The sequence below is a fragment of the Lolium rigidum genome, chromosome 1 (assembly GCF_022539505.1).
Source record: "Lolium rigidum isolate FL_2022 chromosome 1, APGP_CSIRO_Lrig_0.1, whole genome shotgun sequence".
NCBI lineage: Eukaryota > Viridiplantae > Streptophyta > Magnoliopsida > Poales > Poaceae > Lolium > Lolium rigidum.
In genome coordinates, this window is record NC_061508.1 from 63,027,446 (window position 1) to 63,054,181 (window position 26,736).

Genomic DNA, 26,736 nt, shown 5'->3' on the forward strand with positions numbered 1-26,736 from the left:
TCGTATTGTGTCCTACCGGTGGCGGCTCTAGGCATTTGCAAATTGTTATTCATTTTTTGGTTGCAAACATGTGTTACTCGTAGATCGCCCGAACCGTTAAGGAAATCCGGCGGCTAAGAAATTGTTGAGGTTCAGTTAATTCTTAGAAAAAAATAGAATGAGCAAAATTGTAGTTCCGTATGATTACGCAATAGAAAAACGCATGATTTTGCAGGTACATAACAGAGGAGAACAACAAGAATGGTCATTTTAATGTAACACATGAATAATACCTCAGATCCTACGCGAATGATGTAAGGAAGAGGTTAAAGAGTGGATGTTACAATTTATGTGGAATTGAGGTGTAGGAATGCATTCCATAGAAATTTTGGAGGTGTCATTCCTTTGATCTAAAGGGCTTTCTTAAGAAAAAAAAATTCATATTGATTGGATTTCTACACAAGTTTTTGTGGAAAGCATTCAATCCAAAGAGGGCCTAAAGTTAAAGTTTTTTTTTTAGATAGTTGAAGTTAAATTAGGTAGTACCAAAAATCGAAGTCCCCATAAAATCACACCGAAAGAGACGAGTTTAATCGCCTGAAAAGCGATAACCACCACCGTGAACTATCCGTGCAGGAACCACGCCGCGGCGGGTGGTAAACGCCATCGCCATCCGCTCCCCCGTCGAGAATAAAACCCCACGCTCCTGGCTCCTCCACCACCGCCACCGCCACCGCCGTCCGGCGCCCGCCCGCCAGCACCGAAGCATCCACGGCCCTACACGCAAACGCGCCCCGGCCCAGCGAGGAAAAGGTAAAGCACTCCCCGACCTCGCTGCCGCGCCGAGCAAAGCGTCGGCGGTGACGGCACAGAGAGGCACGAGACGGGGCGGTAGCGCACGATGGCGCTGCGGCGCAAGGGGAGGTCCGCGGGGCGGCGGGCGGCGGTGCGGTGGTGGCTGCTGTCGCTCGCCGGGGCCGGCGCCGCCGTCACCGCCGCCGCCGCGCTGCTCGCCGTCGCGCTCCACGTCTCCGCCTCCGCCTCCGCCTCCGCGGGCGCGCCCTACCGCCTCGCCAAGGTACGCGCGCGCGATTCAGGGTTCTCTACAACCCCACTCTCAGATTGAAGTATCTGGGTTGTTCTAACGAATCGCCGCCGCAGCAGCCGCGGGAGGCCGAGGAGCTGCGCTGGGAGCAGGAGTTCGCGCCGCCGCAGCTCGCCTCGCCGCACTCCCGCAAGGTGATTCCCCCGCCCGCCGACGCGTCCCTCGCCGTCGCATTATTTTCTCCTCCTTCTTCTGTTACATCCAAGTTCCGTGACATTGGGGATTAATCGCTAGATTTGACAGCTGGACGGCGCCACGGACGACGCCGCGCCCGACAAGCGGCTGTGGCTGCCGGCGCCCTCCCGCCGCTTCGTGCCCTGCGTCTCGCCGTCGCCGGAGTACAAACGTATGCGCACCGGCACTCATAGAATCTCGCCGGTTGGCTCACATTCTCCCAGTACACGCTTCGAATTTTTGATCGGCTTGTCTGCGCCAGGTCCGGCGAAATCGAGGGGGTACCTGCTCGTGCACACAAATGGCGGGCTCAACCAGATGCGCGCCGGGGTGAGTGATTCGTTATCCTGGTAGTATAAAAATTCCCTAGTTGCCGTGGCATACGAATGATTATCTAGTTTGTGTTGACTTGCGTGGTGGAAAGCCTGGAAACTAGCGTGCCTGCATGTGGGGTGTTTCATCAGAGTTTGACAGGTTCCGGTGCATTTCATCATCAATTCTCGTGGGCGGTGTTCCAGTGCTGTAATGAATGCGTGCTGGTGGTGGTTCTGGTGCTGCTCCAGTTTAGACACCCGGCTTCTGTCAGTTCGGTGAACAGTGTTTTCGTGCTTCAATCGCATTTGGTGTTTGATTCTTGTACTCCACTAATGCTTCAACCCCCATTAAGAGATATGCTTGCATTATTAGCTTGAAATGGTCGGTGTGCTACTAAACTGGTTTCCTTTTCAAGCTGTTATTGCTTAACTGGGTTATCTGTGGAAGAGACACGGATGGCTCAACTCTTTTAAGGATGAAGTCCTGAATATGACTGGTGGATGGATGCTGTCTCAGCAATATTCTGAATTTCTTGTCCTGGGGTGTTATGTTCTTTTTTAATGATCATCTGAATGTGTTATTGTCATATTTGTGCCATCACTTCAGTCACCATCTTGTACTTCATTTGTGGCATCAAAGGACAGTGCATTTTTGATAAAGAACTGTCTTGATTTGTTAGGTGATACATGCCAAGTGAATACATTCTCTTTGGGCATACAGCTAACTGACATCAATGCCTGCAAGTACTTTTGAATTTGATGAGTTAACATTATTTGCTAGCTTTGTTCAGGCGAGCTTGAAACTGAGACTACATATCTTTTTGCAACTTGGATGTTTTTCCTATTCTTAGTAATATCTTAACAAACGTGTGATGTGACTTGAGCAAGAATGGGAAGAGGAAACTTGTGTTCATTCTATCCAGTGTATACATATCTTGTTATACTAAATCGATAATCAATTCATGATGTGAAGTTTTACTTTAAATGCGAGATCCCACCCGGTTACTTCTTTTCACTGTTGTGCTCTTATTCTTATGGCAGATCAGTGATATGGTAGCAGTTGCACGTATTCTCAATGCTACACTCATAATTCCAGAGCTTGATAAGAAATCCTTTTGGCTCGACAAAAGGTGAACACTGGATGGTTTTTGCTCTGAGCCCTTCCCTTAACTGATCAAAACTGACAGGATCCTTTTTTTTTGTTTTGCAATATCAGTAACTTTTCAGATGTCTTTGATGAAGAGCACTTTATACGTTCTTTGGTAAACGATGTGAAAGTTGAGAAAAAATTGCCAATGGAATTGGTGAAAGCACCAAAGTCTGTTAGACACTTCAAGAGTTGGTCTGGAGTAGATTATTATCAGGACGAGATTTCTCCACTATGGGAGCACCGCCAGGTTTGGATTCTACAGCTTTTTCCCCTTTTGCGCATACTAACCCTTTGTAGTTGCTGGATGGAACTGTGTGGAACTGTTATTCTGATGAAAGATCTGTATCAGGTTATTCGAGCTGCTAAGTCAGATTCCCGCCTGGCAAACAACTTCCTCCCTTCTGATATTCAAAAGCTTCGCTGCCGGGCCTTTTTCCAGGCACTTAGATATGCTCCCCCAATTGAAGCTTTAGGCAATGTAAATCCTTCTCTAACGTCTATCATGGTGAAGTACTATTATATTTCTAACTTCTAAGGGAGACATTGACAAGTAGTATCAACCAATTTGCAGCTATTGGTGGAAAGGATGAAATCATTTGGACCATATATTGCTTTGCATCTACGGTATGAGAAGGATATGCTCGCCTTTAGTGGGTGCACGTATGGTCTGTCACAGACTGAATCAGATGAGCTCGCATCAATCAGGCAAGGCCTTAAAATATATGTATTACTCGTTGCACCATCTCTACCTTGTTATAAAACTCGACAGTATTATGTGAGTGAATTCTTCTCCTGCTGCTACAGAGAGAACACAACCTACTGGAAGGTGAAAGACATTGATCCATTAGAGCAAAGATCAGATGGTCATTGTCCCCTGACACCAAAGGAAGTTGGTATGTTTCTTTCTGCCCTAGGATATCCGTCGAGCACCCCAGTTTACATAGCCGCAGGCGAGATATATGGAGGTGAATCTCACATGGTTGAGTTGCAATCACGATTCCCAATTCTGATGAGCAAGGTATGAATGCTGCTGTTTTTTTTTTCTATTGTTTCATAGCATGACGCTCTTCAGTCAGCATATGACTGTCATCTCCATTTGCAGGAGAAACTAGCATCAGCTGAAGAACTGCGACCATTCAGAAAATATGCTTCTCAAATGGCAGCTTTGGATTATATTGTTTCGGTGGAGAGTGATGTGTTTATTCCGTCGTACTCTGGGAACATGGCACGGGCTGTTGCTGGTCATCGGCGTTTTCATGGCCACAGGAAAACAGTAATTCCTGACAGGTGAAACAACAACGAGCACTTGTCTATAAATCGCCTCAATGTTCCCTACTTGGTTTCATGGTTTTCATTCTATGATCCAGGAAGGCATTAGTTCGTTTGTTTGACAAAGTTGACAGTGGATTACTCAACGAAGGGGATGTGCTATCGCAAATGATAACAGAAATGCACCGGAAAAGGTACTAAACTAGGAGTGAGAGCTAGAAGACCTTTGTTTCACATTTATGTTTCTTACATTGTTCTTTCTCTCTTCTTCAGACAAGGTTCTCCTCGAAAAAGGAAAGGTCCTGTCTCAGGAACAAAAGGCAGCGATAGGTTTAGGTCGGAGGAGGCATTTTACGAGAACCCTCTTCCTGATTGCTTCTGCCAATCGAAGGATGACTCTAGTTAGCATCTGATCATAATCCTGGCGTTGATAGTCTTCGCCACACTGCTCACCATTCCCAGGTATATAGAGCAATGGATGGTGCACACTGATAAATTTCCACAGTGTTACAGTTTCTGCTTAGATGACATTACGGTCCACTGATTCGTTGGCGGATGGCGCAGCTCTATGAGCAGAATAAGTTGCCAATGTTCTGAGAATCAAAAGATATGGCAGCGTGGTCATATTCAGAGCTGCTGTATAGGGGTTTACACGATGTTCTGAGTAGGACCAATAAAGAGAAAGTAATAGCTGAAACATCTTTAACGCTAACAGTCACTGAGGATAGTTTCTGCTTGGCAGCATGAGGAGGAGACCACTGCTGTACAGGGTTTAGATGAGCTGTATTTGTAACCTTGGTAGTAATTAAATTCCTCTTGTAAGTGAGACCAATAAAGAGAAGTAAAATATAGGTGAAACATGTCAAATTTTCGATAGTTATCAGCTGGCTGGGAGTGGGGTACTCCTTAACGAGTTTCGAGTTCCTTGCGTTTTGAGTGAATGAGGAACTACATTGCACTAACATGGAGTTTCCTGATTTCTTTGGTAATTCTCTGTGCAACACACAAAAAAAAGGTTATCTTGCTTTTGGTCGTTGTATATTGCAGTTCTGTTTTTGGTCAAGGCATATTGCAGTTCTGCTCCTCCTGAGGGCCATATTGGAGGGATATTGTTGTAATCATATAAACGCTACAGCTACAGAAAAGTGGAACAGATGCTGTTCTTCAAGGAAGCAAAACAGATTCTGCCGAGCATGGTTCAGTGTCTAAAAAAGGAAAATCAAAACAGCGGGGATGAACTCAATTAATTCATGGCACTGAGCAACGAAAATCGATCAGTAACCACCAAAGTTGGTTCATCACATTGAATTTGAGGAAATCAACAAAGTCCATTGCTAATTTTCTTGAGAGGAAATCAACGAAGTTCATGACCAATTTCATCAACACCAGTGTGACTGTTCATAGTACCACACAAGATCGTAAATTGTGATCATGCAAACACTACAACTGCAAACTGGTATACAGTTCCTGATGTGCTAACAAGTGGAGTAAATCTGAAGACACGAGGAAATCAACACAATTTGACCACCAAAGCAGTTCATCAGGTCGAAATCAACAGGGTTCATGACCAATTTCACCACCAAAGCAGTTCATCAAGGAGACATTAACAAGGTTCATGACCAAATTCACTACCACTCGATCAGAAAACTACCTCACCGTCACTCGATCAGAAACTACGCAAGACGAACAGAGAACTAAAGCAGGGCAACGAAGACACCAAACATCACCACATCAACAAGGCGTCTCTCAACTCCACTCGCCATCATCACCACTACTACTACTACTACCGCAACTACTCTCGATCCGCCTCCCTCCCTACTCGACCTTGACCTGGAACACGTCCTTGCGCTCCTCGTCCTTGACCTTGGGCACGGTGACCCTGAGCACGCCGTTCTTCATCTCGGCCTTGATCTTGTCCATCTTGAACGCGTCGGCGGGCATCTCGATGCGGCGGCTGTACCTCGGCACCGCGGCGCCCTCGTCGCCGTCGCCGTCGCCGGACCAGGGATCCTTCTCGCCCTCCCCCTTGATCATCACGCTGTTCTGCTCCGCCCACACCTTGACGTGCTCCTTCCCCAGCCCCGGCATCACCACCTTCAGGTACACCGCCTCGTCGTCCTCCTTCGCCACCGACCACCCGCCGCAACGAGGAGACGACGCCGACGCGGAGGAGAGGCCGGCGCCGGAGGTCGCGCCCTCCATCAGATCCAGCAGCCGGCCCAGGCTCGTCGGCGCGCCGAACCGGTCGAGCACGTCTGCGAAATCAAGAACGGCAAAAGCTGATCTTTTTAGCATCCTCCCCCACAGCGTTCGCACGACCACGACGCAAGAAGAAAAACGAGAAGGAGGAGAAGCGAGGACACGTATATACGTACCCTGCGAGAAGAAGCTGGGCGCGTTGAAGTCGCGGGCGAGGCGGCGGCGGCCCCCGGCGGCGTCGGCGTCCTCGTACTCGGACCCGCTCTCGTCGCTGGTGTCGTCGTCGTCGTAGCAGCGGACCTCCGAGCCCTTGGTGTTGAGCAGGCGGCGGGCGGCGGTGAGGCTGGCCGGGCGGAGCGCGCCGGAGGCCGATGGCTCGGCGAGCAGCTTCTTGAGGAGGCTGGCCAGCGGGGCACCCTTGCAAGCGACGGCGGAAGCCATGGATCTCTCTCTTCTCTCTCTCTCTCTCTGCTGTGGTTTTGGATTCTTGTGGTGGACAGGAGGAGGAGGTGGGGAATGGAGGGGGTTTTGAAGGGGGGAGCTTTCTTGGGCAAGGGGATGGAGAAGGGGTTAGAAGGTTCTAGAGAACTCTGGTGAGGCCTCGAGTATTCCGGAACAGGAGTGCCACTGCTTTAGGATTCGTGTTAGTACGATCAGTGCCCTGCCATTGGGGTTTTTGAGGGCGGAGGGGGTGAAGATGGGGTTAGAAGGTTCTGGAGATCTCTGGAGACTGCCAGCGAGGCCTCGAGGCTTCCAGAGCAGCGGTACCACGATCGCTTTAGGATTCGTATTGGTTCATGTACGACCAGTGGCAGTGCCCTGCCATTCATGGCATTCCTACGGTGTGGCAAAGTGTGGAGGGCATCCAAACATGCCCTCAGTCCTCAGACTTGCAACGGCCAGAATTGCAGTACGTATGGTTTTGCGTTTGAAAAGTTTGGCGGTTCGGGGACAGAGATTTGGTGCACATGGGCACCAGTGATCTCGTTTTTAAAAAAAATTAAAAATAATAGTTTTGAGTTGTAAAAAATTCTGGAAAAAAATCCGCACATAGTTAATGATGTATCCCACAAACGGTCAAAAAATCAATTTCAAATACTTAATATTTTGAGCTACACAAAAATAACAAAATTGTAGATCTGAGTAGTCATTTTCAAATCTCCAAAACATATCAGAATTTTTCATTTTTTTCCAGGTCAAAATAAAAAGAATTTTGGATTAGGATTTTCCATGACTGTGGGATGTATCATTGGTAATCTACAGAATTATTTTCATAATTTTTTATAACTTGTAAAAACATTTTTTAATTTTTTTAAGTGAGCGAGAGCACTGGAGCTCGTGTGCTAAAAGCACTTTTCGGGCGGTTCGCTGTTTTCTTCTTTGATAGAGAAAAAGAAGTGCTGAAACATATGTAGATTCAGGGTGGACGGGTGGTCATTCATTTATAGGTGAACTTTTGAAATGTGAGCATGTTAATTTTGGAATTTGTGACGCTCGACTTCGCAAGACAAGTCATGAAACATAAACGGTACGTCTATATTGCTTAGAAACAAAAACCTTATTTTGAACATGACAAGGCACCGGAGACGCCAAATTTTATTCAACTCACATGTTACATTGTGAATTGCAAGATCTTGTGATTGCATCTTTTTAACTGCATAAAAGAGAGGAGAGGAAGAGTTCCGATGCGCTGAATTAGTGTGCCTGTATCTACATCGATTTATTCTCTATTTTTTTTACGACATGGAGGCGAAGCCTTAGCCTTTGCATCAAAACAATGCATACAACTTTTATTTAAGGATGGCAATGGAGCGGGTTTGGACGGATATAGGAAAACCAGATCCATGCCCAAATCCATCATCCTCGCTCTGCCCCGCCCACGAAAGTATTCGTGGGCATGGATGTCGCCCCAAATCCAAATCCGATGGATACCCGGATATCCATGGATATCCATGCCCATAAAATTTGAGTACCATTTCAGCAATATTTCACGTGCATTTCATCAATAATAAGCTAACTTAAATATTTTGGCAGCATTTCGACAATATTTTAGTAGCATGGCAGCCATAATTATGTCGACAATTCATAGGAATATCAAAGCAACAATATATCAATCACATAGTACTTATAATATGTTAAATATCACACAATCACACCATACAATAGATGTCTCATTTCAATCTCACGGAACATATATAGACAATGTTTTTTATTACAAGATCCCAACACAACATCTAATGCGTTAAAGCTATATAGCAAAAGATAGTAGAAAGGTTGAGTTGAATCTTGGATTATTGTAGCCTCATTCAGTCATTCTTCAGTGACAATTGATTCATTGGAATCCTACAATTGAAAAAGCACCAAAGCTTAGCAAAGTGACACATCAAAAGAATAAATATTTAAAGCAAGTAAATAAGAGCTTTTTGGACAGTACCATTTCTTCTTGTTCATCTTCAAGAACATTCTGGACAGCAAGGAGATCACCATGAATCTCACCTAATACAATTTAAAAAATAAAGAACTTAGATTTCATATCTTACTGTAGTCAGAGAACATAGTGGGAATGTAGAAATGAATTACCTAACATGTCCGCTCGAGACCATGATTGCATACACATAAGAGCTTCTGCTATTTTTGGTGCAAGTCGACTACGATGTGCACTAATTAATCTCCCGCTAGCACTAAAGACACACTCCGATGCTACTGAAGTGACGGGAATAGGTAATATATCATGAGCAATCATTTGCAAAGTAGGGTACTTAATACCTCCAAACTTCCACCAACCAATGATGTCTAGCTCTTGTGTTCGAGGGAGAGGGTCCTCTTCCAAGTACAAGTCCAACTCTGTGCGCACTTGGGAAGCGGAGGCAGCAGGCTTTGAATTCATATATTCATCAAATATCTCATAAACTTCATCCACACCACCACCACCAGTAGAAGTACTTTCAATATTTGGCATCGCAACATCGGAGGGTTGTTGGTATTCATCCAATAAAGATAACATTAGTTGCCTTATCTTTGCAACTTCTTTGACCGCATGCTCATATCCATATAAGTTCTGAAATAAAGCCTGCAACATTATAACATACTAACATAAGAAACTAAGAAGTAAGAACATGCATAAAAAATATCAACAAATGAAAACTCCGTACCTGCAGTATGTGAAGCTTAAACCGTGGATCAAGGACGGTTGCAACAGCCATGAGACCATGAACATCTGTCCAATACTTCTCAAATTTATCCTTCATTTCATCAGACATATCTCTTATAAGTTGATTGTCACTAGAATGCCATTTACGTATTGCCAAACGAATACCACAAATTTTGGGGAAAAAGATGTTTGCTGTAACATATTTCTGGCCTGACAATATCTCTGTTACATCAAAGAATACTTTCAGCCTCTCACAAACCTCTGTCGCAAACTCCCAATCTTCATTAGTTGGACAATTAAACTTTTTTCACGTATACTAAGTCTTGCAAAAACATCTCTGTATTGCAATGCACAAGTTAGCATAAGGTAGGTTGAATTCCATCTAGTTTTGCAATCAAGAGATAGCCTAGATGTGTATTCCGTGTTCATCAGACGTGCCATTTTTTCAAATTTCTCATGCCTTTTAGGTGTAGCCGACCAAAATGCAACACTATCACGTACCCTCTCAATCCCAAACTCCATAACATTCAAACCATCTTTTACAATCAGATTTAATATATGTGCGGCACAACGCATATGCAAATATTTACCCTCCAACATAAGAGATTTAGTATCCAACTTATCTGGCAGAATTTCCATGGCTTTATCATTTGATGTGCAATTATCCAACGTCACCGTGGATATCTTCTTCTCAAGGTGCCACTCAACAAGACATGCATGTAGAGCTTCGCATATCACTTCAGCGTTATGTGGACATGGGACATACATGAACCTAAGAAAAAAAATATACAAATGGATCAGCGATGAATAAATAAAATTCATCAGGAAATGAAAATAACTAAACATTATTTGTTTTTACCTTAAAAGAAAGCTCTTTAGATTCCATGAACCATCAATATAATGCGCAGTAACAGCCATATACCCTTTCTTTTGATGGTTAGCTGTCCACAAGTCCGTCGTTATGGCAACACGGTTTTGAAAATTTGCAAAGAACTTCACCATGCTATCTCTTTCAACTTGATGCATATTAATAATATCCTGCCTAATAGTATTTCTCGACACCACCTTGAACAATGGTTGCAAACAATTGCAGAACTTACGGAAGCGGGAGTGATCAACAATTGACAAAGGGTACTCATGCACACATATCATCAATGCAAGCTCTTTTCTAGCCACTTCTTGATTGAAATTAGTATTCTCTAAACTTACACTTCCATCAATATCTTTCGACAACTTCAATTTCTGTTGTTTAGGGCCAATTGGTGCATGCCTAGCGAGGACATGTGCTGCGGTGGTTCCGTAAGTGCGTTGTACGGAGTTTGATTCTCCGAGCAAAATCATGATGACACCAATTACATATAGCTCTGTTCTTCCCATTAATTAATTGTTTTGTGAAATCTTCCCACACATCAGATGTAAGCTTTCTCTTATTAGACCCCCTACTAACAACAGCTTGGTCTACTGTCGCCTCAACATCAACAATACCTTGTGACGACTGTGGATTTGCAAGAGGAGCATCGGCAGCTGAGTTCTCTACAGCTTGTGAAGTGTTGCTGCCCGGAGTTGTTGTTGAGTCATCCGCTGCAAATATCCCTGTTACAAATAACATCATGAGGCGACGAAATTAAACAGACAGAAAAATACAACATCATTGCAGAGGGAGGAAGTAGTGTTGTATTCATCCATGAGGGGCTCGATATATAGAGTACAGGCAATGATACACAGTAAGCTAGAGTGTTGCATTCAGAAATATGTTAGGTTAATATTCAGAAGGCAATGATACGCACTAAGCAATGATACACACTAAGCTAGAGTACAGGCAACTAACATATTTCTGCCCGAAGCAGTGTTGTATTCATCCACGAGGGGATCAATATATCCAAATAACACACAATCTCTACCACTGATTACTAAGCTAGGTTACAGATAACAATACCTTGACGGGTTGCTGCTGTTGCAGATCGTGTGGTGGCTGCTGTCGTTCCTCTCGCTCGCCCATGTCCGTTTCTCCCGACTGGCGGCATTTGATCAAAATCGTGAGGCTGCCCTATGAGGATTGACGAATAAATTGAAGGTGGATTAGTAGGTGTTGAAGAGGTATTGGGCCTGGCTGTGTGACTTACCTACTTGGCCCATGTGGCCCATGTTAGAGAGTGTTCTGAAGATGCTTTATAAGGGACTCGTTCCCTTCTTCCTGACCTAGCCGCCACAGCTCTTAGAGCATTCAGGTTAGAAACTATCTCTTTGTACATCATGGTATCAGAGCAAGGGGCGATGGAGGTGGCGATGGTGACTGCAGCAGTGGCCTAAGGTGGAGCTGGGAGGACTGCGCAGGTGGTGGTGGTGTGCTGAGAGGAAGTGGGAGGAGTGTCTGCTGGTGCTGTGCAAGATGGGGGACGAGCTCACAACAGCTCTTGAGAAGCTGGCCCAGCTTCTCGTGGCCAAGAATGCTGAGAGCACTTCTGCTGAAGGGGGTGTTGCTCGTGTTTCACAAGCAGAGATGGTGCAGAAGGTGGAGCTCATGCCAAATGAGGTAAAGTTAGAAGGGATGAGCAACTACCTGAGTTGGTCAAGGAGAGCATTGCTCATTCTGAGGACAAAAGGCCTGGATGGGCATGTTCAAGGAAGTGCTGCTGAACCGGAAGATAAGGGGAGTGCAGACTGGAAGAAATGGAGTGCAACAGACTCCTTGATTTTTGCTTGGCTGCTGAACTCTTTGAACCCCTCTATTGCTGCTTCAGCTGAGGGGCTTCCAAATGCTGCGGAGGTTTGGAGTACTTTGTCGAAATTGTACTCGGGAAAGGGAAATCTGATGCTGATGGCGCAGATTGAGGATGTCTGTGCACGATTTGCGTCAAGGTGAGAAGGACCCGATGGTGTATGTGGCTGAGTTGCGGCGTCTCGGTCTGATTTGGATCACCGTGATCCCCTAGAGCTTCCTCATTCGAGTGTGTGGTGACTGTTAAACAATATGTGGAACGCCGCCGTGTGATGAAGTTTACGAAGGGGCTGAACTCCTGTTTTGAGAGCGAGACGTGCTACCTTACTGCACCAGCCCAAGCTTCCTTCCCTTGATGAAGCTATCTCAGCCATGTCACAAGAGGAGGTCCGTCTAAAATCTGCGGACGCGGCGAACAGTCTCTGCAATCTGCCTTTGCAATGACAACAAGGAATGAAACAAGAGACTGTTTTACCTGTGGAGAATCAGGGCACTTGAGCAGATTTTGTACTTCATCAATAAGGGGAAGAGGAAGAGGATACAACTACAGAGGTGGTGGTTACAACCACAGAGGTGGCTACAACCACAGAGGTGGTCGTGGTTGGGTTGGCAACAACAACAGAGGTGGCCGTGGTCGGGTTGCTTGGTCCTTGGCATGGAGAAGGGGCTCATAGGGCAAATATGGCTGCATCAAGTGAAGGCAAACAACCTCGTAACCATAGAGCCTAGAGAGGGATCGAAGCTACTACTTCAAGCTTTGGCAACTTCGCCAACTTTGTCGACACCAATAAAGGTAATACTGAAAATGCATCGGTAGCGGCACATTCAATTAATAGAGGCCGGGTATTAGACTCGGGGCATCCAAACATGTTACTGGAAATCGAAGGAATTTGAGTCCTATATTCAATATTCTCCTACACATCAGAAACTATACATACGACGGATGGCACAGAGACAACCTATTAGAGGAGTTGGGACAGTTAAATGTAATCCCGTTATTGAACTATCATCGGTGTTATATGTGCCTGCCTTTCCTGTGAACTTAGTGTCTCTCGGTGCACTCGGTTGATCGGATTGACTGTCAAGTGACCATTAACAGATATATGTGCTCGATACAGGAGAGGGCGACGAGCAGGAAGCTTGGGACTGGGACCAGGCATAGCGGACTGTGGTACATGGACCGCAGCGTGCCAAGCGAGGATGGGAATCAAGGACTGGTGGCTGTCACTGAAGACAAGGAGACTAGAGCTCTAATCCATCACTGTCGAATGGGACATGTCTCTTTTGACAAAATGTATCAAATATTTCCTGATATAATGAGGGGTGTTGACAGAAGCAAGCTCAAGTGTGATGCTTGTGAGTATGCCAAACATACTAGAACCTCTTATGTGAGTAAGGGGATCGAAGTATCTCTCCGTTTGTGTTGGTTCATTCGATGTATGGACATGTCCAAGTGGTATCTATAAGTGGCGCAAAGTATTTTGTAACCTTTATTGACTGTTACTCACGGATGACTTGGATCTACCTCATGAGACACAAGGATGAAGTGTTCCCGTGTTTCAAAAAATTCTATGCTCTTGTGCAGAATCAGTTCAATGTACAAATACAAGCTATTCGCACTGACAATGGTACGGAATATGTTAACAAAATATTTGGTGCTTTCATGTCTGAGCAGGGAATCTTGCATCAAACATCATGTCCAAATACGCCTCAACAGAATGGTGTGGCTGAAAGGAAAAATCGTCACATACTGGAGGTTGCTCGGGCCTTAATGTTCACCATGAACGTGCCTAAATTTCTCTGGAGTGAAGCTGTCCTGACTGCAACTTATTTGATCAACCGTACGCCATTGAGGGTGACAGGTATGAAATCACCATGTGAATTAATTCTGAAGGATAATACATTTGTTGTTCCTCCAAAACTATTTGGATGCACATGCTTTGTTAGAGATCACAGGCCCTCAGTGAGCAAACTGGATCCTCGAGCTCTGAAATGTATTTTTCTCGGGTATTCTTCTAGACAAAGAGGTTACAAGTGTTGGAGCCCTTCAGAACGAAGAACATTTGTGAGCATGGATGTCACTTTTCGGGAATCTGAACCATTTTATGGAGAGAAGACTGATCTGAGCATATTATTCGAAGATCTTGACCATTTTCCAGCTCACGGGACTGGTCAAGAGGGGGAGAGTGAACTGATGCAGGGGCAGACAATCTCAGAACCACAACCTCAACCAATAGTGGGTCTCATTCCGGGAAGACAGGGATGGAGGTGGAGAAGGCCGGAATTTACCGCGAGAGATGGAGAAGGCTGAATGAGGAACAAAATCTTCAAGTTTATAGTAGAAGACAGGTGGGTGCGCAACATGTTCGGGGGAGCAACAAGAGTTACAAGTTGAACATCAGGATAACTCTGAGATCGTTTCATCGAGTGAAAGTCAAGTTGACCGGGACTCGACAACGATGGGAGAAGGACAAATGGATCTACCAATTGCTTTAAGGAAAGGAACTCGGGCTTGTGTTGGGAGACTACATAAAAAGTATGATGAATGCGACATAGGCAACTTTGTGTCATATGAAGCCCTGTCTCCTTCCTACAAAGCATTTGTTGCTTCCCTACGATCGAGTATCTATTCCAACGCGACTGGAAGGTAGCAAAGGAGGACAAAAAATGGCGTGCTGCCATGTTGGAAGAACTACGAGGCATTGAGAAAGAACAAAACTTGGGAGTTAGTAACTCTTCCAACGGGAAAAAGGGCTGTCGGTTGTAAATGGGTTTACACTCTGTGAAACAAAATGCACAAGGAAAGATTGAAAGATACAAGGCAAGACTTGTGGCAAGAGGGTACACCCGGACCTATGGCATCGATTATGATGAGACCTTTGCACCGGTGGCGAAGATGAACACGGTGAGGATTTTGATATCATGTGCAACAAATTTTGGGTGGCCGTTACACCAACTTGATGTTAAGAATGCTTTTCTACATGGAGATCCGCATGAAGAAGTTTACATGGAAATTCCACCTGGCTTCTCTTCAGCTGAAACCACGGGCAAGGTATGTAGGCGAAAAAATCTCTTTATGGACCGAAACGAGTCCCCGAGAGCTTGGTTTGACAAATTCAGGCGTGCAGTTTGTGACATGGGATACAGACAATGCAATGGGGACCATACAGTGTTTTATAGACATTTTAAGGGAAAGATTACTATTCTTGCGGTGTATGTGGATGATATCATTATTACTGGGGATGACGAAGGAGAGATAGCAAGGCTAAAGAAGTGTTTGAGTAAGGCCTTTGAAGTAAAGGATCTTGGCCGACTAAAGTACTTTCTTGGTATAGAAGTGGCCGAGTCGGCAAAAGGAATAGCTCTGTCTCAAAGAAAGTATACTTTGGATCTTCTCGGTGATGTTGGTATGCTTGGGCTGTCGTGCAGCTTCAACCCCAATCGATCAAAATCATAAAGTGACGAGCACAATCAGGGGATCATGTGGATAAAGGGAGATATCAGAGACTAGTTGGGAGGCTGTTGTATCTATGTCATACACGACCAGACATTGCCTTTGCAGTGAGTGTAGTGAGCGAGATATATGCATGAGCCTAGAAGTGAACATCTTGAAGCGAGTCTACAGAATCTTGCGATACTTGAAAGGAACTCCAGGAAAGGGCTTGTGGTTCAAGAGCAACGGACATCTTGATGTCGATGGATACTCGTGATGCTGATTGGGCAAGTTGCCTAGATGACGGAAGATCAACTTCGGGGTATTGTGTTTTCCTTGGAGGAAACTTGGTGTCATGGAGGAGCAAGAAACAACAAGTGGTTTCCAAATCAACGAGCTGAAGCAGAATATAGGGCCATGTCTCAAGGGCTGAGTGAAATGTTGTGGGTAAGGAATGCGTTAAGTGAACTAAAGGTGTTGAAGAATAGCTGCATAAATGTATGGTGTGACAATGTGTCCGCTATTAACCTAGCACATAACCCAGGTGCGAGCATGACGAGAACAAAGCATATTGAGATAGACAGATTCTTCATCAAAGAAAAACTCGATGATGGGATCATCAAGATAGAGCATGTCAGATCAGCGCAACAAATTGCAGATTGCTTAACCAAAGGTTTGGGAACCAGAGAATGCAACCTGGCATGTGACAAGATGGGAATGATAGATATCTATCACCCATCTTGAGGGAGAGTGTTGAAGAGGTATTGGGCCTGGCTGTGTGACTTACCTACTTGGCCCATGTGGCCTATGTTAGAGAGTGTTCTGAAGATGCTTTATAAGGGACTCGTTCCCTTCTTCCTGACCTAGCCGCCACAGCTCTTAGAGCATTCAGGTTAGAAACTATCTCTTTGTACATCAGTAGGTACAGGGAACAGCAGCAATATGAGATGGATTAGGCAGAGAAGGGGCGGAACGGACGGACGGGACGAACAGCGTCTTACCAGCACTCCAGCAGCCACCGGAGAAGAAGGGCGGAACGGGCGCCAAGGTTGATCGGGGGTCCGTCGATCTGGAGAGGTGGCAGGGAAGGTGACGACGGACTGGTGCGGCGCGGCGCTGCACCTTCCCTCGCCGCCTGCTTCCGAGGGGCGACGGTATTTTGCAGGAGATTTCGTGCGGGAGCCCGGAGCCAGGGTATTTCTTATTTAGCGATAGGGAGGAGATGGATCGATTAGTCCATTATGGCAAGCAATCGTATAAACGAGGAGGCGGAGCAATCAACGAAGAGGCACAGTAAATGCGGCCGGCGGTTCCATGATTATTTACAGTATGAAATTATTAAGGCTTAAATTAAGGGTTTTGTGATTTGGACCTAAAAAGGGCAGCTAATCGTAGGTAAAATCGCATGTGTCACTGACATGTGGGTCCCACATATTAGTTGGATATCCATCGAATATCCACGGAGCAAAAGCTCTATCCGTGCCCGCTCCATGAATTATCGGATATCCGCCCCATGAAATCCGTGGACACAATCAACCCTCCATACCCGTGCCCAGCGGGTCGAATATCCGTGGATACCCGGATCCGTGGATAAAATTGCCATCGTGACTTTTATTTCTTTAATATTATTTAACTAAGAGCTATCAATAGCATACACAGAACCCACACACTCTTTTTTTGCTTGGGCATCTTTTGGTAAATTCACAACAAGAAGCAATAGTCCATTTCCGCAGCCCTAGGTGTGGTTCCATAGTCTTAGCACCAAACCGACCGATCTTCATTGAATAACTTTTCAAAACTACTGGTAGTTCAATTCGTATATATGTTACTTCTTCCGACTCATTTTAATTACATCTTATACTAAATCCAAGTTAATTAAAAAGGATAGGAGGGAGTATTTGTTTCTAGTTCAATGGGTGTTGTTTCTCAGATCTCCAGTCAACTGAGGCATTACACCCCAAAAAAATTAGCTTGTGGGTAAAACGATGGATACTGAATCTTCATTCAGGTTCCTGATATGGTCTGGTACGGTACTTGGGTCGTGGCTGATGCATGCATCATCTGTGATCTGTCTGAAGATTTAGAGCATAGAAGCAACCACGAAGCGAGCAGACTAGAAGCATACAAGTACAAAGTAGTTGAATGTAATTGATATTGACTTTGCAAAATAAATCGGAGTAGTTAAAGCCAGAAGGAGCAAATGAGGCACATGTTACTTTGTCTGTGATAATGTTGAAAATAAGAAAGAGGACTCTCTCCTGGATTTGCTGAGATTAAGGTCGAACCAGTGACACAGGCCGTGCAGGATTCGCCCCTCGAGATGGTAGAAACCCTAGGAGGAGATGATCCGGTGCCAGGAGACAGTGGCCCAGAAGATCTTCGGCTGTTTCGGCTAAGCAGCACACATATATAGACTGAATACCACGGTGAAGGTTTTGCGTTTTCTCAGAAAACCACGGTGAAGGTTGCCAGCAACCAGCTAACAAAATGCGCTTCCTGCTGCTATGTTCGCTTTGAACAACACAAGTTGCTATCATGGATGCTCACATGTAATTCCTCTCCATCTCTGTTTCTAAGATGTGATGTAGTTGTGTGTAAGTGTAGTGTGTATGTACCACGATTCGAGATATATCAAGAGATGTTTCTTAAGAATGTCACTCTGCTTTTTTTATCATGCAGAGTTGTTCCTAGATGAGCAGTCTGAGTTCAGAGTTACACACGAAATCTGACAACACGAAAACAAGTCGTTTGCCATATCTCACATCTGTGGAAAAAGAGGCGCAGCAGAATATGGAAGAAATAAGCTGAGAACTGTACCCACGGTTCATACTTCACATGATACATGGATTCAACCAAGGGACACAACAAGGCTAGAGATCTGAACTCGATGTAAAAGGCACACACACGGGTCCATAGATTCAGACTAGGAAATACGGCAACAAAAGATGTTCTTTCCCCAAAGATAAAATACTGAAGATGTGCACAGAATGTTGCCTGTAATATCGCCACCATGGTGAAATCGCCAACCCCCGCGTAGCTTACGCATCCTTCCTCGCACTCGACTCCATCTCTGTTGTTTCTGCATTCATAGCCGTCAGACCAGAGACGCCATCTCCAACACCAGCTTCAGCGCGGCACGACCCTTCTCGAGCTTGGCCTCTTCTTAGCCGTTGTGCTGCACGGATGGGACCGGGCAGCGAGGAGGCTAAGAAGTCGTCGACGCTTTGCCGCAGGAAAGCAACGTCCATACCCATGAGCTCCAAGCCCTCCAGGGTCTTCTTCCAGTTGGCGAGGTCCTCGCGAGAACAAGAAGAAGCAACCGAGAAGGCCCTGATGCCCTCGGAGATGCTGATGGTCCGCATGATAACTGCGGCAACCAGTGTAGGGCTTATGTTCTTGATCAGATGCCTGTGGAGCAATGCCTTCCTGTCGCGGCAGAGCTTGTAGTACGTCATGCGCTGGCTGTCAGGGAAAAAATCATGGTCGATGCCATCAATGGCGATACTGAATTCCCTGAAGCTCTTCAGGCCATCGAAACCGGTGTCTGGGTCACCTGAAGATCTCATGCCATCAATGCCATCAAATGCTTCTTCACTATCTAGGTTGTTGGCATCATTGTCCGGTGCTGGGCTGCTGGTTCTGGTGACCTCTGGATCATCCGTTGTAGTCAACTCCTTTTCTCTTATTATATACACCTGAAAACAATACCCAGTTACCGATCAGATCAGTATGGGTATGGGCAGTGATCCTGCCTTGCATTTGAAAACATAATCACATGGAATGATTCATGGAGCAGTTGATGAAACATCTCTGAAGTACTTGCCTTAAATTTCGTCGGTTCAACCAGTTGAAAGACCGTGGCATCATTGACCTTAAGTTTATGATCTTTCGAAAATTTAACCCACCCGCCACTGAGACCCTTGCTCTTGCCACCACCTAGGTATTTTACATGATAGCTCTTCTCATGCTCATCTTCTAATGTAATATCAATATTATAGTTTGGAAGATTGCTTTTCCGAAAGTGACTCGGGAGACCCTGAAAGAAAACACAGAAGTCAAATGCAATGGAACAAAAGAGAAGTTAAATTAATTTGTGACACTTGGCTTGTAATTTAATCTTTCATCGGATAAAATGATAGCAATGTGCTTGGCTTGTAATTTAATCTTTCATCGGATAAAATGATAGCAATGTGCAGTTTCTAATATGAAGTAGTACCAGGTTATCCGGCATTCGACATATATACACTCAAACACCTACAGAAACTTACCAGCCAAAAAGTCCGAACGACCTCTGACTTCAGCATGAGCTTGGTGAAGCTTGGATATTGTCCTGGTAAATTTTCCTGTAACTTCATGGCTTTTTTCAAGGCAGGTCGTACCTGTCGAGTCACATTTGTTCATAGTTAGTAAATTGCGCCAGTAAGAATTTTTTTGAATAGCAGAATAAGCCACCCACGGTCTAAAGTGTGACAATCATATTGCTCCGTTTGCACCCAATTATTAGTGGCGTCATATGTTTCTTTTGTAACAGAAAACTATGTGATATGTGAGGAAGTGATTCTTTCGAGCTTCAAGTAACAGAAACATCGTTATGACGAAATATTAAATGATTCCATATAGGACCTTACTGTTGCGGAAACTGCAAATGTAGCCCGGGCTATAAGTAGGACAGTTTTTTGAAAAATTTGAAAACGATATTCTGCAGTTCCAAAAAATTCTGAACAGTAATATAGATTTTCATAATGATGTAGTCCAATCTCAACTCAAAGCACCTCATAGGCCACACAAAAATGACAAAAAAATTGTAGGTTTTCAAAATTTGCACCCTTCACTACTTCAGATTTCCACATTTGTTATTTTTGCACAGCCTAAAATACAAACTATTTCAAGTTGATTATTTTCACATTTATAGAATACACTATTACCTGCATGCAGGATTTTTCTCAGAATTTTTCGAAACTTTAAAATGCCATTTTCGAAATTTTCTAAAAAAGAGCTACATGTAGCTCGGTCTACAAAATGTCTCACTCCTTACCGTTGGGTCAGATTCACCATCTTTATTTCTTTTGCGCTCACTTCTACTGCTGCTCGTTTCGACCAATGCTGGTCTGCGCCCCATTTTACTCTTAGCAGACTTCGAGCCTGCTGGCCTCCCTCTCTTCCTCTGCAACAACACCAATCAAATCAGAGAAATCTGTTCATACGGTATATTTCTCCAGTTAGATTATTTCGTGTAGGACCTTACCGCCGGCACAATATTACCGTCCTTTTCACTCTTAGCAGACTTGGAGGCTGCTGCCCGACACTTTCTCTTCCTCTGTAACACAACCAATGGGATGCAGATCAACGAGTTCAGTGTCTGTTTATATATGTGGCTTGAGATATTTGAGTTTTGATTTATATACAAACGCAAGGATGTTTAAGGGACTGTATCTTACTGTGTAAATTTGATTTTTAAAGATTCCAGGTCTAAAGGGAGCGCCGGAATGCTTTTTTTCCTCACTCGCCATGCCCTCTGACCGCACGACCTGCCATAGTGAGGCCAGACAAGAAGTTGTAGCAAGGACGAGGAACTGTGTGTTGCAATGATGTGAAGATACTTTTTCTTAAGCAAAGCAGAGCAAATTGAAAACTCACTTCCACGGGAACGTAGTCGACCTTGCCGTCTGGATCATTGCAGCCACTCTCGGCAGACTTGGAGCCTGCTGCCGGCCACAACTTCTTCTCCTGACCACAACCAATAAGAGCAGAGCAATTGATTTAAAATGTGTTTCTATGCAGGGCTGAAGATAGCAAATGGTGAGTTGTGGCTGAGTTGATAAATGAAAACTGAAAGCTATGTTTGTGTCCTGTAACTTGCCTGATAAGACGTACTCATAGCAGAAACACAAACACGAGGATGTAAAATAGTGAGTGTATCTTACTTTGTAAGCTTTCTTTTTCTGGGCTATGCGTTTGAAACGACCGCCAGGACGCTTTTCTACCGCACACTCCACGCTCTCTGGCATCACGACCTGCCACACCGAGGTTATATGCAACAGGTTGCAACTAGGAGGAACTATTGATTCCCACATGTGAATGAAGAGGTCGCTCATTGGTAGTGATGCTTTTGACGGAATGATCTGTGCTGTGTTTAATGTATGCACGAACTGAAGCCACTTACTGCGAGGGGAGGGTAGTCGACTTCCATAGGCTGTTGATTGAAAACAACATTGACGAGTTAGTCACAAGAAGGTTCAGATTTAGCGGACAACCAGAGAGAAACATGTGTAATACTTCCTCCATCCCACCAAAGTTGTAGAGATTTGTCAAAATTTAAATGTATATAAACACTATCTATCATGTAATCTCAGACTAGTTTCAGGAAACAGATGGAGTAATATGAATACCGAAAAGGAACTCGCATCAAGTAGGTGGTCGATGATCGCCATGTCTGGACAACTCGAGGAGGAATCCTGCCTGACTGCCTGCTTGCCTGGAACTAGATCCGATGTGTTGGAGCGATGGGGAGGAGCAGGACCGGAGGACTGGGGGAGAAGAGAAGTATATATAAGGGAACAGCTTAGGCGACCGTTTGGTTGGTAGAGTGATTGACGGGATTCTACAAAATGTGAAACATTCAAAAGTAATTAGCGCTTCCCAAAAGTGATGGAAATCAGAGGATTCTACAAGGTATACTACGTGTTTACCTTGCAAAACGGGTCCTGAATCAGAGGAGTTTTCCATTCCATGGTATGTTGCCGTTGGCGTCTCCCAGGAGTCACTGGAAATGCCAATTAGCACGGGAGCAGAACATCTGTATCGCTGAATCTACGGGAGCGGAACCTGATTGTTGGAGTTGGCAGCTCCTCTTCTACCTCTGAACTTCTCACGTAGCTCGCATGAAAAACACAGGGAGACGAGGTGTTTTGGCTTCAGCTGTTTCACACAGCCATCAACGTTTCTTCTCTTCTTATAATCTCTGAAGTAAACACGACCTCGTATGCCCACTAGCGCACCCACTAACTCCATGCAGCACTAACCCAGGCCACTACCGGCCAGTAACATGACCTGGCCAACACACACACGTTCAGCCAACTAACTAACTTAAAACTACCAGCGATTCACACGACTGATACCTGAACTTCCGATGCAGCTGCTCACCGGCATCTCGCGATGCACGCCGTGTCACACGGCCATCTTTGGCATCTTACCACGGGCACCGACTAGAACCAAGCCATACCACATGCAGCTAACTCTACCCTACTTAAAAAGAGAAACATGTTCCCTATTTTGCTTTTTGCCACTACAACAATCCCTTCGTCGTTGTCCCTCCCTCCGCTCGACCGCACGACGGCAAGATGGGGCAGGCCCATCTTATCCCACCCAGCACATCTCGTCACCGAGTCAACCTAAGGGCATGGCCAATGCATAGCCCCAGGGGTGTTGCCTCGCAGCTTTATCTTGGTTTAGGTGGTCCAAATTAGGTTCGGATAAGGAGGCAGCCTCTTCATCAGGAGGCAGCCTCCTCAACCATAAAATGAAAACTGAGTGAAAATATGAGAGAGGAAGAGAAAAAACCAAATAGCTTTTGAGAGAAAGACATATTAATGAGACCATGCCACATGCATATGTCAAAAGTTTTATCCAAACCTAGTTGGACAGCTGCCTCCATTGCTCAGACCATCCCAGCCGTTGGGGCTCCCCAAGCCGAAATTCGACGCTATTTAGCGCCGGATTGGACGAAACTTTGGTTTGGGGAGTCCCATTTTCCCAGCGGCGAGCCTAGGGTGGATGAAAACTTTTGACAAAAAAACGATGAATTCAGACAGAACTAGGCGAAAGTTGTGCAAACATAAGCAAAATTTAAAGATATTTAACTTATATAGGCGAGTTCGTACATATATAGGCCGAATTCGTACACATATTTGAATTTGGCCAGAACTTAAACTAATAGCGGCCTTCTACATGCCGAAATGGCGGTAGAAGGCCGTGTAGTCCGCGCCGTCGTCATCGTCGCTCGAGCTGGAGGCGTCCTGGGGCGGCGCCGCCTCGTACCAGCTGCTCGAACCCTGGCCAGGGTCGTCGGCATGTGGCGGCGTCGGCCGGTAGATGTCGTCGTCGCTGCTCTCCTCGAGCTTGATCAGCTCGACGGTCCTGGGCGCAGCGTTCATTGCCGCGGACGGCGCGTTGCTGCGCGGCAGCCATGTCCAGCATCCGACGCTGCTGCTCGGCCTTCTGCCGCTCCCAGTCCCGCCTGGACCATTCGAGTGCGGCGTCCATGGGAAGCGTGTTGTCGGAGGGGACCAGGTCGCTGAGCGACCTAGCGATCGCCTCCGCCACCACGGCTTCCTCCGCGCGCTTGGCCTCCTCCTCGGCGAGCTGGTTGGCGGCGGCGGCGGCCTCCTTCTTCGACGACTTCCTCTTCCGCCCGCGTTGTGGAGAGGAGGGTTGATCGCGGATGGCGAGGGCACCGCTCCTTCGCCCTCTGGTCGGCGGTGGAGACGTCGGCTCCTTCTTGACGAAGACCGGTGTTGACGGAGACGCCGGCTCCTTCTTGATGAAGGTCGGGGGCGCAGATCTGCCGGACCTGGATGCCGACCTCGACCCAGACGTGGAGGAGGACGGTGTCATCCTCCTCGGCGTCCAGGAACTACCGTGTCGGCGCGACACGGTAGCTGCCTCCGGCGGGGGCATCCCTAGAGGAGGGTAGTTCCCACCCTCGATGTGCGCGAGCACATTCGCGAGGGTGCGGTTAGGCGCGCTCCACCACCGGCGGCGGCCAACGGCGTTGTTCCTAGCGGGAGGAGGAGGGGGACCGTCGTAAGCGGCGAGTTCGCGCTCGTACCTGCGCTGGAAAAAGTGGGTCCACGCCTCGTAGTTGTCGGGGAAGAAGCCGCGGCTCCGCGCGCTCCTCGTCACTGAGAGTGACGAGCACCGCGTCGATCTCCGCCTCCAGCGCAGCCCGACCCATCGGCGGCGGCGGGATCGGGACGCCGCCCGCGCTGAGTCGCCATCCTCCCGGCGCGCGGAAGTCCGGCGGCACCGGGTAGCCCGCCATGTGGAGGAGCCGCCCCTCCCATTGGTGGAGAGAGCGGCGGCCGAAGCCATTGTTGGCCGCGCCGTCGTTCGCCATTGTTTGATCGCCGCTAGCTCGCTCGAGATTGGGGAAGATTTGGGGAAGGTGAGAGCAGGGAGCGAGGTGAATGCGGGGCAGACGCGGTAGTTCGGCGATAAATAGAGGTAGGCGCACTTGAAACCAAGGCGACGGCATTAACTCGTCGCGTGGAAGCTACGCGTCCGGCGAACACTGACCGGCGGCAGGCTTTTATAGCGCGCGGAAGACGATGCGATGAGGACGACGATCAGTCTCTCTCGCCGACAAGTTGGGCCACCAGCCGCGCGGGAACTTTCCTCGGCGTTTCCCACGCTTTCGTTTCGTCCGGAGTCCCCGAGCGCTCCCCGGAGGCCGGGGATGGCCTGGACTCTTCGGATGGATGAAAGGCCTAATCCGGACGAAATCGAGAAGCCGGGGCGCGACCGAGCCATTTTCGTCCATCCAGATGAAAAAAAAGACCTCCTGGGGGCCTCGTCGCGGAGACGGATGGAGATGCTCTCATGCCCTAATCCCTAGCTGCCCCCATCCATCCATCCACGCCATGAGCGGCGGCGGGAGGAGGCACACATCCAACTGCCGTCTCCCGTCGGGGGCAGGACTGAGCCAAAACCGAAGGGCTTGCTTGTGCATGTGCGGCCTCCCGCAAATCCGATTGGCGACGAGGCGGCCGTCTACAAGGAGGAGGGATCTGCCTCTCATGGATTGTACGGCAGCTGGCAGGCGGCCGGGTCCGCTCCGGAGGGCGACGAGGCGACCGTCTACGAGGAGGGGATCTTCAAGCGGAGGGTCTACCCAACCTGGCGACGTCGGGGAGGAGGATGTCTACAAGCAGAGCTTCCCGTTCCAAGTGGCGGCGGCGCAGCTGCTGGTCTCTCACCTCCCATCGCGACATCAACCATCGACTAATCCTCAGGCTGGGAGACATGGCCTGGTACAACACGGTATGCTAGCCACTTCGCCGGAATTCCATCGGCGCATACTGCACCCAGGTACGGGATTACAATCATACATGTCCTTTATTCTTTCCTCTTCCAAATTTCTTGACCTTGCGTCACTGGTGTTTCTTATTAAGAATTTTTTTGATGTAGATCAAAGTGATTCATTTCCGATAGATGAGTTGGGTTTCAGGTTTCATTGCAAAAATAGGCTGACAAGACCTGCTCCGTTATGCACTTATTCCAGTGTTGATTGAACAAACATACGTGGTAAGGTATACTTCAGAGAGAAAAGCAATCACATTAATAATTTGATTAAAAATCACTATGGCATCCATAGTCAGAATTACAGGAAATAGTTAGTTTTTATTTGCACTTTACTCTGGTTTGTAGATAACCCATAAGTATATCATATGGATCACATACTTATATTTACCGTATTAGGTATACTTTATTTTTGGGGAAGAAAAGGAGAATGACATTTTATCATGTAGCAACAGGAAGACACTTGAGCATGATTCCCTGCTCAAAATCGTAAGTTTTATATAAAATTATGGTTCTCTGGTACACTATTCAAGGTGTAATGGTGACAATACCGTTCCCTGGTGCAGATGCCTGGCATCGTCGACAGACACTGCGAGTTGTTTGTGGCAGCCTCGGCGCGCTGAACTTGGCCACGGGCAATGACGACGATGTCCTTCCCCAATGCGGATGTCTGGCACCGTCAACCGCCGTCACGGGTTGTTTGTGGTGGCCTTGGCGCCGCACCATGGCCAGCTCGCATTACAGATCATGTCTACAAAGTTTGTTACCCAGTGTAGTATACAGCTTGTTGCTCATTTCTTTTTTAGCTGCTCCCCAATTACCCTTTCTACCATGTTCATGTTTTGTGTTCAATTCCTTTTTTGATCATACTTGTGTTTTTTTTCTGATATTTACGCTTTACGATTCCGGCCCGGTGTGTACTTCTAATGAAAATTATTCTTTGGGCGGTCATTAAGATCCATTCCAATTTATTGAACCTTTGAGAAAATGATTGGAACATGCAAAGTCAACAAAGAAGATGTTTAAAGGATCCATCATAAAGTGAACCAAATCCTCAATGAAGACTTCACTAAAAGCTCAAATTATGTTTGCAACTTAAGGGATTGGCTCACAGCTTACTGTACTACCTTTAAGTCACCTAAGAAAATTCCACGTGTCTGCAACAC

The 26,736-nt window shown here is 46.4% G+C and overlaps 4 protein-coding genes across 4 annotated transcripts; 1 reads left to right on the forward strand and 3 right to left on the reverse strand.

Moving 5' to 3' along the window:
• The first annotated feature begins 880 nt into the window (after positions 1–880).
• LOC124708846 (O-fucosyltransferase 7-like) lies at positions 881–4,953 on the forward strand. Its single transcript, XM_047240494.1, has 12 exons — positions 881–1,057; positions 1,141–1,218; positions 1,328–1,430; positions 1,521–1,588; positions 2,614–2,702; positions 2,789–2,969; positions 3,072–3,200; positions 3,294–3,427; positions 3,527–3,740; positions 3,825–4,009; positions 4,090–4,185; positions 4,265–4,953. Exons 1-12 carry the CDS (start codon positions 881–883, stop codon positions 4,395–4,397), a joined length of 1,587 nt encoding a protein of 528 aa, XP_047096450.1. The 3' UTR covers positions 4,398–4,953.
• Positions 4,954–5,799: 846 nt separating this feature from the next.
• On the reverse strand, positions 5,800–6,631 carry LOC124674325 (26.2 kDa heat shock protein, mitochondrial-like). The gene is made up of 2 exons (XM_047210364.1): positions 6,367–6,631; positions 5,800–6,246 (listed from the first exon to the last, which is right to left on the reverse strand). Exons 1-2 carry the CDS (start codon positions 6,629–6,631, stop codon positions 5,807–5,809), a joined length of 705 nt encoding a protein of 234 aa, XP_047066320.1. The 3' UTR covers positions 5,800–5,806.
• A 1,858-nt stretch (positions 6,632–8,489) lies between these two features.
• On the reverse strand, positions 8,490–9,831 carry LOC124674335 (zinc finger BED domain-containing protein DAYSLEEPER-like). The gene is made up of 4 exons (XM_047210376.1): positions 9,343–9,831; positions 8,771–9,260; positions 8,625–8,686; positions 8,490–8,533 (listed from the first exon to the last, which is right to left on the reverse strand). The coding sequence occupies exons 1-4, from the start codon at positions 9,448–9,450 to the stop codon at positions 8,501–8,503; spliced, it is 693 nt and encodes a 230-aa protein (XP_047066332.1). The 5' UTR covers positions 9,451–9,831; the 3' UTR covers positions 8,490–8,500.
• Positions 9,832–20,028: 10,197 nt separating this feature from the next.
• Positions 20,029–21,683, reverse strand: LOC124708858. The gene is made up of 7 exons (XM_047240503.1): positions 21,657–21,683; positions 21,418–21,507; positions 21,131–21,220; positions 20,932–21,021; positions 20,739–20,810; positions 20,529–20,657; positions 20,029–20,061 (listed from the first exon to the last, which is right to left on the reverse strand). Exons 1-7 carry the CDS (start codon positions 21,681–21,683, stop codon positions 20,029–20,031), a joined length of 531 nt encoding a protein of 176 aa, XP_047096459.1.
• Positions 21,684–26,736: the final 5,053 nt, after the last annotated feature.

Coding starts and splice junctions, on each gene's coding strand:
- LOC124708846 (XM_047240494.1), top strand. CDS start 881: ATGGCGCTGCGGCGCAAGGGGAGGTCCGCGGGGCGGCGGGCGGCGGTG. Junction 1,219..1,327: donor CCTCGCCGCACTCCCGCAAG/GTGATTCCCCCG, acceptor TAGATTTGACAG/CTGGACGGCGCCACGGACGA. Junction 4,186..4,264: donor ACAGAAATGCACCGGAAAAG/GTACTAAACTAG, acceptor TCTCTTCTTCAG/ACAAGGTTCTCCTCGAAAAA.
- LOC124674325 (XM_047210364.1), bottom strand. CDS start 6,631: ATGGCTTCCGCCGTCGCTTGCAAGGGTGCCCCGCTGGCCAGCCTCCTC. Junction 6,247..6,366: donor GCCCAGCTTCTTCTCGCAGG/GTACGTATATAC, acceptor TTGATTTCGCAG/ACGTGCTCGACCGGTTCGGC.
- LOC124674335 (XM_047210376.1), bottom strand. CDS start 9,450: ATGTCTGATGAAATGAAGGATAAATTTGAGAAGTATTGGACAGATGTT. Junction 9,261..9,342: donor TTAAGCTTCACATACTGCAG/GTACGGAGTTTT, acceptor ATAATGTTGCAG/GCTTTATTTCAGAACTTATA. Junction 8,534..8,624: donor AAGATGAACAAGAAGAAATG/GTACTGTCCAAA, acceptor TTTCAATTGTAG/GATTCCAATGAATCAATTGT.
- LOC124708858 (XM_047240503.1), bottom strand. CDS start 21,683: ATGGAAGTCGACTACCCTCCCCTCGCA. Junction 21,022..21,130: donor TCGACTACGTTCCCGTGGAA/GTGAGTTTTCAA, acceptor TCACTATGGCAG/GTCGTGCGGTCAGAGGGCAT. Junction 20,658..20,738: donor ACGGTAATATTGTGCCGGCG/GTAAGGTCCTAC, acceptor GTGTTGTTGCAG/AGGAAGAGAGGGAGGCCAGC.